General features: G+C 46.1%; 1 protein-coding gene across 1 annotated transcript in view; it reads right to left on the bottom strand.

Annotated features, from left to right (window-relative positions):
* The window catches only part of TENM2 (teneurin transmembrane protein 2), a 1,157,329-nt gene that overhangs the window by 223,691 nt on the left and 918,075 nt on the right, over nt 1-15,563 (bottom strand). Inside the window, 1 exon segment of the mRNA XM_060144169.1 lies at nt 7,670-7,792. Within this exon segment, the coding sequence (XP_060000152.1) occupies nt 7,670-7,792 (123 nt within the window).

Here is a 15,563-nt window from a genome sequence, read left to right as displayed (position 1 = left end):
CGTGGGGAACCATCTCCATGACTCTGTCCTTGGAGGTCAAATCCCTGGGCTGATGTCCAGGAGGTCTGTGCCGCCCTCCAAGGTCAAAGAGGCCAGCAGCCCGGACCAGGCTCCCAGTCCCACAAACAGGGATCAGAACCTGGGCTCCCGGAGCCATGCCAGCTCTTCTAGGACAAACATGGTTAACCCCTAAAAGGATGCCATCGAGAGTCACTCAACAAGGAAACAAAGTAATTATGGTTTCTACCTTTACCTCCAAGACGGCTGTCGTCATATGGAGAAGTTCTGAGTTCTCAGGAGGCAATGTTGCATGTGGAGCTGGTCAGCCCTGCGTTTGAATCCCAGCTCCGAGAACTACTAGCCGTGTGCCTACGGGCTGATCCCTCCCGCTCTCTGAGTTTGTCTGCTCCTCTGTATAATGGGGTTGCTTCTGAGGATTAACCACAGTAACACAGGACGCGAGTTTTAGGCACTTTCACATCTTTCTATCCAGTTGTTGTGCTGCCTGCAAAACACCTGTAACTATCCCAGATTTGGAGGATAAATATGTGATGATTTATTGATAGTTTATGGTACCAGCTGCCTAGTGCACTATTAACTACAAGAGGGCCCAGGGCTGGAGTGGGCTGTAATGAAACAGACATCTTGCAGAGCAGCTGAAATCAATACACAATGAGTGGTCAATACATCTGCAGACCTGGGGGGGTACCTACTGCATGAATTAAAGTGCTACGTCCAGAGAAAGCAAAGGCCAGTTTAACACCCAAACTGCAGCTCTTAACGTGGGCTCTAGCTGCTTCTCAGGCGGGCAACTGGAAGGCAGCCATGTGTTTATTTCACAATGATCCATGAATGTGCCACGCAAGGCTGGGTGGGTCATTCACTCACATTTTCATGCAACGACTATTTAGCAAGCATCGACTGTAGTGCTAGGTAATCTCTGGTCAACATCAAAGTTGGGGTGTCTCTCATTTTCCCATTATCCATTATCTAGGCAGCCTGAAGTCTTTGCGTCGACAGTATCAAGAACAGAGGAATTTAACACCATTCTGTAATCATTCTGTGTGAGTCCGGCCACCACCCTTGGGTTCTAGGCAATGACCAAGCGTGGTGTCCTGGCAAACAGGATGGAGTCCAGCCTCCATCTCCCAGAGCCGTGGCTTCCACGTCCAACTTTTCTTTCTATCTACGAGCTGCACAGTGAAAAGTGGAGATGGTGATCATTTTGCCCTAAGAAGCAGATGCTTAAGACACACTGGTTCTTGCGGGTTCATCTCCAGCTTAAAGATGACATTTCTGGGATTTTAGAAGCAACACTCTAATGATCAATTTCACAGGCTAGCCCACATCTATAACTCCACGGAAGATTGCTCATGGAAATGTGAAGCGATTGCCTATTTCAGACACACGTACCTAAAATTCCAACCAGTTAAATAAGACTGATGTGGAGCAAAACAACAGCCTTCCATAGCCACATTAGAAGCTAATCATTTCAGAAAATGTTGCCATAATTCATTTATGGAAACAGCAAGACTATTCCCCAAACAAGTGATAAAGGGAACGGACTCACGGTCATAGCACGGAAATGAAGCCTCATGTTAATACTTCCTAAACTTAAACTGAACTCTGGAGGCATCCTAGCATAAATCTGCCTTGCAGATTATTCTGCCTCACATATTTTTATCTATTGCAAATAAAGGTGAATTCAGAATATTGCTTCAGTCATTACACCTCGTTTCCATTTATTTGGGAATCGGGACAACCATCTGTGAATTCTGTTTAACCAGAAGATAGGTGAAAAGATTCTCCTAAGGACATGAGATTCACTAGCTCGTCTGAGTCAGCAGCAGCCCAGGAGCCTTCACCCGGCTGTTGCCTGTCTATTCTTCAGGAATAGATTTCCATCCTGACCGTCCACTGCGGCTGTGACAGTATGCACAACATCACACAGCAGTAATGATTTTTATAAAATCCTTCAGCACTCAGAACTACACATGGCCTTTCTTTTGAAACCTCAATTTGTCATCTTAGACAAAAATGGCCAAATCTCTGCCACTCAGGGTGTTAATAGATATTTATACATCTGACTGTTCAGGTGAACATGCTTCTGTATTAATAAGTAGTTCAGTTTATTAGTATTATTTATAGCAGCTAAAAAATTTATCGAGTGGTTACAACTTGCCATGTAGTCTCCTGATTCCTTTATGATTTTTTTTCCTGTTTTTCAGACAAGAGGACCACAGGAGTAAAGTGACTCGCTTTGGATCACACAGGTCTTAAGTGGCAGAGCTGGGATCAAACGCTCTGTCTGACCGTTTCAGAAACCCACATACGTAACCACTAGGCTGACTGCATTTCAGACCCTGGGCTAAATACAAGAGAGACAAAGAGAGGCGTATCCAAGCAGATAGCAGAGACCAAGCTCTGGGTGTGCAGGTCTCTCTGAAAGAGAAGCATGCCAATGAAAGTAAGGGCGAATGTGGCAGGAAGGGAAACTGGATCTCATTATTAATACCTATGTCAAGCCACGATGATGCCACGTACAACAGAAAGTATGCAACTGGGAACGGCTTGTGGAGGGCAATCAGAAGCTGAAATCCACCAATGTGATGCACTAAGTGGTACCCATCCGTAACAATGGTAGGATAGCACGGCCTCCAAAATGAGGGGAGTTGTTGCATTGGGATGTAGGTGGTTGGTGTACCTGCCAGTAGATGTGCAGTATCTCAAAGGCTGGCTCGATCATAATGACCCCTTGTCCTTCGGGGAACTTCACTGACTTTGAAAAAGCCCCATGTAGGGAAGTGATCATTTTGGAACCCTGGGTTGTGTTCATTGAGAGGCTGATGAGAGCCAGAGGAAGAATTACCAACCTCCCTGCTAATCTGGCTCCTAGTACCATACATTAAGCCAACTAGTAAAAATCATTATGAAGTTTTTGCTGAAAGGGCAAGTGTAGAAAAACATGTTTCTAAACAGAATAACAGTCTTTGCCATTTTTTTCCAACTTGCATACCATCTGGAAATTCTGATTTTTTTTTCAAAGGGTAGGAAAGAAATGTGCTCCAGGCACAAATAAATGTTTACAGCTGAGTTATAAACCGAGAATGGTGGGGCTTAAAACAGACATGCCGGCAGTGATGGAACTCAAGCTGCAGTGAGACAAATAACGCTGCAAGGAGCTGGCCAGCTCATTTTTGCACATTGGCCCTTTGGAACGGGAAGTCCTGCTTCCTACTGACCTCATCAAGCACATGGTTGAGAAGAAGTCTTCATCAGGGTCTGTCCCCATTCTTAGAGGGTAAAGGAAAAAGATGAAGTGGTAGGATTGTCTACCTTCACATTCCGAAGGCAGCCTTCGCCTTTGGAAAATACAGCACCTCATAAGAAGTGGCAGCCTGTGGAGGCTTGTTAAATGGACCGACCGAGGGACGTTATGATGATGTCAGGAAAAACAACAAATATTCATGGATCTCTTATTAAGTATCTGATATCACACACCATATTCTATAAGTGACATCTCATTATGGGGGACAGCAAGCTTATGAGGGGGTACCATTTTACAGATGATGGCTCAGAGGCCGAGGGAGGGCAAAGGACCTGTTTACATCCACACAGTTCCTTAGTGATGGAGCTGGTGTTTGCATCTAGTCAGACCAACCCCAGAGCCCTGTAGTATAGAGCATCTGTCAATGCGAAGTTATCTGAGAATATATTATACCCAACTTTATGTCAAGAAGGAAAAACTGATATATTGGAGTTTTGTCTTTCTCCCTAGTGTCCTACAACTTGTAGTTACAGACAAGTCCAAGGAAACTAGAAATGGGTTTGTACATGATCAAGACTAGTCAGCCAACTTTTCCTGTAAAGGGCCAGACAGTAAATATTTCAGGCTTTGGGGGCCATCTAGGCTCAGTTGCCCCTACTCAATTCCATTGCCAGAGCGCAAAAGCAGCCAGGGACAATGAATGAACGTGGCTGTGTTCCAATAAATCTTTATTTGCAAAAACAGGTGGCTGGCCAGATTTGGTCCATGAGATGCAGTTTGTTGACCCCAGATATGGAGGACACCTTGAATGTAAAATGAGTGTAGGTTTTGAGAGTGACCCATGAAATTCTACTTGGGAGTTTATTCTTTCTTAAGATCAGTGCACAAATTGGCTACATACGACGCGCCCTTTAAAAGTTCTTGTATATTTTGCCTCTGGACCTAGCCAATCAAACTGGATTCCCTTATGCTGTCTGACCGGGTCAGAACACTGTATTGAATCTTCGTTCTCAAGGCTTATCTACTCCCAGATCTATAGAAAAAGTGTTCCGTGCCCTTGTAATGAAGACGTATGAGTTCGTTCCTTTTAACATAGAAATACACTTGAGATGGTGAGTGATTCTGGCAGTCTGTGGGCTCCCCTTCCTTGATGTGAAATCCCACGACCCAATCAACCACGTTAAGTTTTAATTGAAAGACAGAATGGAGAAAAAATAAACCGTGAACAGCAACAAATGGAAAAGGGAAGACAAAGCCCAAAGAACATATATTCTCCCAACCAATTAATCAAGTGCTTTGTTTCTACTAACATATGAGAGCGTGTAGGCTGCCCTGTCTATTAGACTCCTTTCCAAATCTGAGCAGTGTAAACACTCCTAAAGACCAGGTAATGAAATCTCTATCGATATGCCATCTTAGATGGGACTCACATGCCTGTGTTTTGCTTACATTTTAATTTGCTTCTGCTGGATACTTACCTAGTAATTGCTTAATAAGATTAACCTCCCTGGCAATGTGTGGTGTATCTTGATTAAAACATTATTGGAGTGAAGGATTATCGTACAGCACACAAAAATGGAGAGGGTGGTATTTAATTAATTTATTGCCAATATATCTTGATTGTCTCTTTGAAACACTGGAAAAGTAGTCGATTGGAATTGATCCAGGTTATCTAAATGTATAGATTTAGATTGTGCAGAGGAGGGAGGTCACTGGGTAAAGAAATTCAAACGTAGGATCACCGCCTTTAAAAAGAGTTAGGCGGGTATAACACACCATTGTAAAGCAATTATACTCCAATAGAGATGTTAAAAAAAAAAAAAGAGGCGGGTGTGTGAAAACACTAACCTTTCTAGTCATTTTTAAAACCAAACTTCACAACAACTTAAGGAGAGATCTGATCTCTTCGGTCACAGGAAGAGTACTGTTTTGGCGTTCAGAAAGAAGACGTTCTGAGTTCTGCTTCAACTTTAAGCAATTTCAAATGCTCAGACTTTATCATAAAAGTCCTCTCGACAAAATTCACTGCACAATGACTTGGTAACCTCTTTTCTGGCTCAGAACTCATTTGGAAAATATTCTGCTATGTGTGATGTTATACAACTCACACAGTATTTTCAAAAGCAGGTGGCCTCTGAGGGGAAAAGTTCTGGCCCTTCCAAAGACACCATGGAACATGTTTCTTTGTTCATTTAGAGACGTCATACTCTTAGTTAGGACCTGTTCTTTTCCGGGAATCTTCTGTCCTGCCGGTGTGGGAGGCTCCAGTGGGGTTGGAAATGAAGCTTAATCACAAATGGGAGGAGAGGCCGACCTTCACTTATGGAAGTTAATGCCTATCAGTGATTCCCTTTTGTGAAGAACGCTGTTTAAAAAGTGTTTGTGCGAATTCCCTGGCGGTCCAGTGGTTAGGACTCTGGTCTCTCACTGCCGAGGGCTCGGGTACAATCCCTGGTCGGGGAGCTAAGATCCCGCAAGCTGCGAGGAGCGGCCCCCCAAAAAATTGTTTTTTAGTTAAAAAAAAAGTGTTTGTATGTAATCTCAGTATGTATATGGACATAAAATACATCCCTGTGCAAAAAAAAAATGCATATTCACATTTCAAATGTGTATTCTGCACTCTTTTCAAAAAACGAAGTGTTGATTTGCAGATTAAAGGACATGTGTGGATCAAACATAACAGAGACCCCCAAAAGCAGTGTTTCTCACAGAGCAGCACCACAGACATTTTGGATGGGATACTTCCTCATCGTAGGAGGCTCTCCTGTGCACTGTAGGCTGTTTAACTGTATCTCAGCTTCTCCCGACTAGATGCTGGTCGCACCTCTTCTAAATGTGACAATCAAAAGAGTCTTCAGACCTTGGCAGATGTGCCCCTAGGGGGCAAAAACACCCCAGCTGAGAACCACTGCAGTAAAGGCAACTGAAGTTACATTTACAGGTGGTGTCAAGCCCTGCAGATACGCAGACTGCAAATCTGAGGCCAGCAAATCTGGCTCCTGGCTTTTGGGTCCGTTAAGGTAAAATATACTTTTCATTTTCAGGTCTAGTTTTAGTCACTTGATAATGGAAAGCATATAATTTCATCCTCAGATAAAACTTTTTCATGCTTACTTAAAGGTAATTTAGTGTTATGATTAGGATAGATGAGGAGAACGACTCTTAAAGCCTCGATCAAAAGATGACAAAGTCACACTCGAAGCATTAGGACAGCTCCGGAGAGGCTAATTTAAGCAACATTAGCACCTCAGGGCTGATTAATGTACACCTCTATGGGAAGATGATTCTGGAATATCCTCTGTGGAAAATGCCTGATCTAGGAAAAACCCAACAGCTCCCTTAAAGATGCACACGTCACAGACCTGAGTTCAGATTTGTACCTGCCTACCTGCTGGATTTGGGGTAAATTTCTAAAACATCCTGGGCCCCGGTTTCTCCAAGATAATTTTTCTCCCTTTAGGGTTACTAAAGTTACACAATGTTAAATCTGGTACACGACAGGTGCCCAATAAATGTTTCCCTTACCATTGCTGAAATATCCCTGTGGGGTATTTTAAGAAACGTCGGGTGAACTGCCTAGTGTGCTAAGAGGCAGAGTGAAAAATTCTGTGTTTGGAGAACCCTTCTGTGCAATCTCTTCGGTTTGTGATTTCCATCCTGAGTCAAGCATCTTCCCCTACCCTGCATGCCAGCCTGCCTAATGGTGCCATTGGCTGCCGTTGGTTGTCTCTTAATTGCCCCACGTCCCCACTTCCCCACGGTTCTGTTTTTTCTCCTCTTTCTTAGCACCTTGTTAGCACCTATTTTTTTCTTTTTTTCCTGCAAAAGTACTGGTGCCTGATTGCTTCAGTAAACATTTCTATTGTCCCCTTCACTGTTTTGCCAAGGGAAGCTTTGTTCCCGAGTTGTCAAAACTCCTTTCTCTTCTCCCCCGAAGCGGAGCAGCTCCGGGTCTTTCTCTTTCTTGCCTTGCCAGGTGGTGCTTCCTCCCTGGGGAAGCTGCATCTCTCCCCTGGGGAGAGGGCTCTAGTCTACTGGCCCGTGCCGCCTGCTGCTCTCAGCTTTCCCCATCAGGCAGGACTTTCTCCTGCTGCTCCCCAGGCCTTGAGATGCTTTCAAGCAGCTCCAGACCCTGCCGGTCGCTGCAGATAGCGTAGGGGTGCACATGGCTCTGAGCGGGCACCGCGCCAGCTCCGAACGGCTCCAGCCAGACACAGCTCACAGACAGAAAGAGCAGACAGCTTTGAACGGGGGCACCTAGAAAATGCAGGGCTTTTTTTCCTCCCCTTTTCCTCCCTTTTGCATACCTTACAAGATTCGGATTAGAAAACCTGAACCAGGTGGCGAGAGCTCTGAATTTTCCTGTGGCCTCAAGAGGGCGAGCTGCGGCTGTAACCTCACCTTTGCCTCCAGATGGCGCTGTTGTCACATCATCGTTTCCTGGTAAGCCGGTCCTTATCCCATTGTTAAAGGTGTGTCCATCTGCCGGCTGGAGTTGCCAATTGAGTCCGAGCAGATGCATGGCTGCAGGAGAGACAAAGTAATGAAAACATGAATAGAGAATTCAGCAATGCAGATGTCAAGGGGGAGGGCCAGGTGCCTTTTCCAAACGACTGCCTTTGAAGGAAGCTGCAGTTCAACACTGGCTTGCCCCAGGCCTCAGGGATTCGCTAAATACAGAAGGCAAGTAGATCTGGGTAGTTGGGTTTCCTCTTCCAGTGGAAAGGAAACAACAGCCTCAGGGGGAGAGCATCCCCAGTAGCAGGCGGAGGAGGGAGGGGAAAACAAAGCCCGGACCTTCCAATGGTGCCACCGTAAAGGGGAAAGTGCCCCTCTGGGATCACTGTAAAGGGCACTCTCCATCCCTCCCAGCCTTGCCTGCACTCCGGACAGAGCCGTTGATAGCCTGGTGGTCCAGGGGCATTGAAAAGAATAGTTTCCCCCAAACTGCTCACAATCTAAATCTGTTTCAAATCAAGGCTCCCCCAGCAGGGCCAGCCTGCCGGTCTGGTTCAGACGAGACTATACCTGCGCTGAAATACCAGTGCAGCCTCCAGTATCTGCAGTAGCACTGGCCCACGGTAAAGCCCACCTCCCTGTTTCAAACTTGAAAAAGATTTTTCCGCTCCAGCCCTCTTCCTGACAAGTGAAGATCTTTTCAGCCTATGGTGGAGAAAGCTTGGGGGTAGTGATGGAATGGAGTCCTTTTCTGGAAATAGTACTACGGTGATTCACTGCCTCTCTCCCTCTCACCTGCCCTGTCTCTACCCTTCCCCACAGTCCAAGATGAGACACAGAGTTCTGAAGCACTGCCTCTTCTTTGCTAAGCAAACAAGCACGCCTACAAAACTCTCGTTTTACTCCCGTACAACCTCCAACCTCCAGACACCAAACTTCCTTCTGGTGGTCCTTGTCACTCTGTTGGTGCCAACTGCCCATGCCCCGGTGAGTTGAGCTAAGCCAATATCCCCCTATGTCTGATGGCTCTTGGTGAGTTGTTCTTACTGTGTGGAGCGAAAGGCAAGTTCCACACACCTACATTCTTTCAAAGTCCGTATCTAAGAAATGCTTCCTTTGTGAAAATATAAGGACTTCCTTCCCCTGCATATTTCTCAGCCAGGCAATAACCACCACATGTCTGTCTGGCATTTCAACCAGACACAGGTTGATGCCTTTGCTACGTTTCCAGCACTGCAGGAGGGAAAGGGCTGTTGACAGGGAAAGGTTCCTAGTATGAGGCGGGGATGGGAGAAACAATTAACCACAGGAAACGCAATTAACAATGCTTAGGAAATTGTTCACACAGCAATTAATTCTGCTTGCTTACCACCACCTAAAGTCAGGCTGCATTCTTTTAAGGTTAAAAACCTATCTTCAAACCTTACAGCTCAGATTGATGGCCATGGATGAAGGTGGCAAGGTGTCCCTGCGTGTACATCTGCATTTTCCTTACACACATCCCCACCTCAGAACCAAGTTTTCTTTCTCTACCTTACTCCGAAGTGCAAGGCCCACTACTGCAACTCTTCGAGATGATACATGCTAATAAGAGTAAGTGACATTTACTGTACACTTTCTGTCTGGGTAACACCTAATTTTCTCCTGCAGTTTATCTGTTCTATGTAGGTCACTTAGTTGAAGAGGCCAGATTCGATTGCCTCAAATAATGACATATTTTCACTGTACAGAGGTCAGGACATGAGAACTAATCGTGGCAGCTTCAAGAGAACGATAGCTTCTGATTTGTAATTACCAGGTGAAGGGAGCCGAGGAATTAGCTATTTTTAAAAGATTTCCAAAAAAACATACTATTGGGTTATCGGCGCTTGCCTCGAGCCAGCTTTGCTGCTGCACTGGAGATGCGGTTCTTTCAAGGAGGGTCTCTGCGTTTTAACAGAGACACAGATAGATACTGCAGATCCAGCTGGGGCCCAGGCCTTACAGAGCTTTGATTTTTCATATCTAGAAACGGAAGCGATGGGTCCATCAGGCAAAGATGACAACCTCCCCAGCGCCCCATCAATATGAAAACTCTTGTCAAAACTGCTCCCCTTTCCTGGTACTCAATCTTGTCATTCCAAGGTGCAGAACATACTGCAACCATCAGCTTTGGGAGATCAGAGAGCAAGCAATACCCCGATCTTACTGGATATACCGAGGGCGTCCACGAAACGGTGGTCTCCGTTTGCAAAGACGCCTGCCCGCCCCCCCCCCCGGCTTTTATCTTGGGTTCCGTAGCATCTCTTTATTTAAAAAAAGAAAAAAGTACTCTGAAAACAAGAAGACCACAGATGGGGTGAGAAGGGTTCGGGTCAGAGTACACAAGTAACTTCTCAGACGACTCCCAGAAGTGAAAGGAAAAATAAGAAAGTGAGATGAAGATGGAAAAAGGACAAAAGCCAAATCCACGGTGCATAAGCTCTGTCCTCCCAGTAGAAGCGATGCAACTCAAGTTGAAAAATGAAACTCATGTTTGGGCATACTTTCTGTTGTTGAATTGAACATTAAGTAAATAAGTGAGAACTATATCGGGGTACAACCACCTCCTCTTGGTTTTTGTTTTTTTGGTTTTTTTTGTAGGCGGGGTGTTGTGGGGAGTCTGAAATAGGCTTTTGTTTGCACCTTTTATTTTTTTCTTGGTCAGCTATTCCTTGTCTCTTACTTCGGTAGGAAAATGAGAATATCTTTCTGGCCTGTGGGGATGGACTAAAATGTCCTTAGGATAAAGACCCAAGGGAGCTGTGAAGTAAATGAGTTTCCTGACTAATGAGAATTGTTTCTCATTCTGCTACTGATTTGCTTGATGGTGGGGGCTGAGAAATCAGTCAGTCTCTCTCTCTTTACCTTTTGTAAAGGCTTCCCTTTACAGGTAGGATAATAGCTGCTTAGGGCCAGAGGGAGGTTCAGCAACTGCCCCCCCCCCCGAAGATTTATTGATAGCAGAGTATCTTGAACATAGAAGGTGCTCCCTGAGTGTTCATTGGGATCAGTAATGATACCTGCGGGCAGACGTGAGGGGCTGGATTGTAGGACATGATACTCTTTATAAATAAAAAACACATAATACAGGGGTGTGAAGGATGGAATGAAACAGTGCTGGCCACTCTATGGAGGGGTCTGCAAAGAGAAGCTTTCTGATGATTAGAGGATTAATACCTGCTGCCAGTCCTTGGACCCCTTCTACGGCCAGCACCGTGGTAGACATTCTACAGATATTATCTCAAGACCCGCAGCTTACATTTGAGGTGGGTGCCGTCATCATGCCCATTTCACAGATGAGGAAGCTGGTGACTGTAAAGTTTGATCGCAGGGGGCTTTTAGAATACGAGGAGAATTACAGTGGGAGGCAGCTGGCTGCTTCATATTTCATAGCGATCTGGTTACAAATTCTGGTTTGCAGTGGAATCTCGGCAAACCTGGTCTCTTTCTTGCAACTCATGATAATCTCCCTGTGGTTGAGGAATCGCCAATTTTGTACAGTCAGCACCCCGTTCCTGAGGGGGGGGGGTTACATCATAGTTCCTCACCTTATTAATCTCACCACACACGCTGCATACCTTTTCCTTCTTCCACATCATCAGCCTGGGTCTGGAGCGAGGACAGCACGGTCCAGAGCCACGGCTGACCGGTGATAGAACACAGAGTGATTGGAGAAAGGAACTGTTACTGCTGTAAGCCATGGAGAGTCTGGGGTTCTTTGTTACAGCAGCATGCCTGAGCCAATCTTGACTGATACGTTCAAGTAGCCGGTAAATGAGAAATTCCACTTTTATACACTAGGTGTCCATGCAGTCCTTAAAGTTATTCACTTACCGGGTCAGGATCCTTTCTAAAACCCAGCCAGGAAGAGTCTGCACATATTTAAGGCCACTACATTAGCCTCTAGGAACAATAACAACAAGTAGCTCTTTAAACATTATGTCATAATATCTCCAATTCTGACCTGCTCTCAGAATCAGACTGAGAAGCTGAGAAGGCTCAGAGTAGCCAGAGTTACCACTTCTTCACCTCAAGATGTTGGGTGAACACTGGCCTCATCGTTTTCTCCCAAAAGACATGTGGATGCAGTGGGGTGGTCCCCTCCCCCAATCCCCACAAATGCTCCAGCAGCTCATCCCAAGAGGTCCTGTTCAGACCATCTGAGGGTCAGAAGTGAAATGAGTTTGGGAGACCCTCTCCCTAATGTTATTCACCCCCCACTGACAGCCTAAATGCACAATTTGTCATGGTTTGACAGGCTCTGCTCCAGAGAGATCCTGGGATGCAACAAGGGGGCTCCATGGGTCAGCAGGGACAAAACAGGGAAAGGCTCCAAGGGGAAGTTCATGTAATCCAGGTGGCAGCTGGGAAATCAGCCACCAAAAACACAACAGGGCAGCCAAACTCTGAAAGTATCCCTCTGGCTAATTGGAGAAAACTTTTATCAAGTATTGAAAATGAACCAAGGCAGGATGGACAGACCACACACAGATCCCAGATTTCAGCAGGAATAATAAACAGACCTACCTGCAGTTATGGTGCTATTTTCTTACTGAAGTTGCCTGCGTTTGTACCAGATGGGGTCCGCTAGAAATACTCAGGGGGAGCCAAAGCAAGGAGAAGAGGGAGGGGTTGGCGGCAGGTAACAGAATTCTCCAGCAACCACAAGGAAGGAGACTGTAGGCCTTGAAAAGTGGCAGCTTGGAACGGGGGTTGTCTGAAATAGTAATTAGGGTATGTGTGGGCCCTGCTGGGTGCCACTTAGAACCTTCCATGTTCACTGGCTGGCAGAGGATCAAGTTGACAAGAGGGCCAATCAATATGTCAGCAACGCTTCCCAGAGAGCTGCTCAGCCCTTGCTTGTCAGAGAGGGCAAACACGGGGGCCACGGGTGTTCTGCGTTTGCCGAGCAGGTCCCCAGGAACCGGGGGTATCTTTAAAGATCAGTCTTGTCAATACATAACTGGAGGAAGAGATTGGGCTTTCCCTTTGAAAATGGAAGCCTTCGGGCCGAGCAGAGCTTAGGGAGGGGAGGAGGTCTTGTGGCCCCACCTGCGATCAGATTCACAAGGGCCTTAGAGATGACGGCAAAGCTCCTTCAGAGACTGAGGCAGGATGATGGGAAGGGTCAGGGCTGGGTCTCCCCACCCTGACATCACCCGATTTAGTCAACAGTGCCAGGGCTCCCGTGGGAAATGTAGCCAATTCCGAAAGGGCCCCTGCCTAGATGACGGAAAAAACCGCAGCGGAATACTCCGAGCTCAAATGCACCAATGCTGACCTCGAACTTGCCCAGGCAATCTGTAAAGGCACTTTTGCAAGTAGTAGTGAAAATTAACACACTGCCAAGGAGCCTCCTCGATGATGGTGACAATGAACATCTATTTTGGGACCGTGCCAGGTATTGGGCTAATTACATTATTTGCATCATTTATTCATCATTTATCATTCAGCAGACGTTTATTGAGCCCCTACAGTGTGTTAGGTGTGTATTCCTAGGCACCAGGAATAAAGCAGTTAACAAGACAAGTTCCTCGCCCTCAGGGGAAAATAGAAACTAAACACATAAGCGAAAAGTAGAGGACGGGGCTAGGGAATGCCAGGGCATGGGGGTTGGAAAATTGAACTTTTTTGGTTTAATTGTAGACCAATTAAAGATGATTGCCTGTGATAGGTGAATCTGAGCCAAGGCTTGAACGAAGTAAGAAAGCAATTCATGCTGACATCAGGTTTGAGTGAAGTTAGGGGAAAAGGAGAGTGTGGGGTGCTGGGGGGGGGATCAGTGGTGGGGAATGGGTACTCTTGGAAGGGGTCTGCCTTATATTTGGGTGAGGTGGGATGACCCTGGAGGATTCTGAAGAGGATGAAAGCTCATTTATTTTCATTCTCACCCTGTGAGGTGGTAATATAATCTACATTTTCTAGATGAGGAAATTGAGGCTTCGGGAGGTTAAGTGACTTGCCCAAGATCACACAGCCAGGAAGTGGGAAATCTGGGATTCAGACCGAGACACTTGTACCTGCAGAGTCAACCACCATGCTCTCCTGCTAGTGACTCACTCTCTCTGAGTCCTCACTGGAGGTCGTCCGGCCCTTGGAGTTCTTTAAATGAATCACTACTTTGCCAAGACTGAACAAGGCAGGTGGGCTACAGAACCACGTACTAAATACTGTCAAGGCTCACTCGGGAACAGACACCTCCTTGTGCAAGCAGTCATTAGTCCTCTATAAATATAAAAACCAGTTTGCTATTTAACTTAAAGGAATCGCCGTTGTCAACAGAAAATAAATCTGTTGGACAACTTCAATTTACCGTCCTGCTGGCTAACAATCAATATGTTTGGTGACTTTTTCCTTGGTGAGTTTGCTTATCATGCTTCAGGGATGCAGGAGCGTACAGTGAGTCTTCCTTAAAGAGACGAAGGCCCACTGCAATGTATTAATGTATTAATTATCCTTTTTAGGAAGGATGTCAGTGCCCAAATGACCTTCTGCCTAAAAGAAGAGATGTAAACAAAACCATGAGGGATAACATTCTCAGAAATGCTCCAAGTCTTAAAGGAGTTAAAAATTTTTAAATCTTAAAGGAGTTTAAAAAAAAAAATCCCTTCCAAACCACATGGGTGAAGTGATTTCTTTTAGTTTCGCCCCATTGTATTGCAATACACTGAGTGGAATAAATTTTCAAAGCACCGCAGGGAAGTTACGCCCACAAATCCCTTTACTAGTAATGGGATTTGTGCACCTATCTGCTAAGAATGCTCTGAAAACTTACTTGCCTGTGTCCAACTTCCAGCCTGCAGCTTCCAAAATGGTTGCAAAGCTTATGGCCCAGGAATTACACAGACGAGGAAGGGTGAGCTGTAGATACGATACCAGAATCCTGGCAGGACCATGGGAACTGAGAGGGGCTTTGGAGAAATGCACCTGCATTTACCCCTCTACCTGCACTCTCTCATCTTCCAGCTATGGTGCTAAAGCGGTCCTCGGCATGAATTCTGTCTGCGCCTTTCTAATTCCAGTCCCTCACAAAAGCAGGGAGACTTTCTGGCCTGCATGTCTGCCACGAGGACGAGGTGAGAGCTGCAGGAGACAGCTCTGGGACCAGAGAGCGGTGTGTTCCCGAGACAAGAAGAATCCACACGGAGGGACCAGCATATTAATCTCTTCCTGTGACAGGCTTGGGATGGTACAGGGAGCGGGAAGTGGTATGAGATTAATCAATTCCTGTGTTTGGAGGAAACAAACGGGGCTCCTTGCCGCTTTAGGGTGCATGGCGCCCCCAAGCCGGTGTCAGCCCCGCGCCCTTCGTCCCCTTGCACCTGCTGCACTGCAGCTGGCAACAGTGTGGGTGTGTGGTGTCTGGTGTGCTCAGGTGACCTCTAACAAGGCCCCCTGGCTCCCAGCATCACCGAGCAGATCGATACGCAAGACGGACCCATGAGCTGACATCCACCTTCTGTTTCTGGTGCGGGGGTCCCCAGGACCGTACACTGGAGGACAGGCGATGCTGGCCAGGCATCCCATTGTTCACGGAGCCAGCTCATCCTCGGGCTGATAAATACACACCTGGAGCCATTCAACATACAGAGCATCATTTCCCACCCCAGACTACTCCGTTCCTGCTGCTACTTTTTCCTGGAAAGAACTAAAATAAAAGCCTTTCTTTCTCCAAGAAAGGACCCATGTGATCAAAATACCTTTAGAGAATGATAACATCGGTAGGTTTTTTTCTTCAAATAAATCACCGTCTCGGATTTTGAGAGCTTTTGTGATAGCAGAACACATCCCCACAATCCACACACATACACCTCAA

The sequence above is a fragment of the Lagenorhynchus albirostris genome, chromosome 3, assembly GCF_949774975.1.
Source record: "Lagenorhynchus albirostris chromosome 3, mLagAlb1.1, whole genome shotgun sequence".
NCBI classification, from domain to species: domain Eukaryota; kingdom Metazoa; phylum Chordata; class Mammalia; order Artiodactyla; family Delphinidae; genus Lagenorhynchus; species Lagenorhynchus albirostris.
Note: the sequence above shows the minus strand (reverse complement) of the source record. Positions and strands in the feature narration are given on the sequence as shown.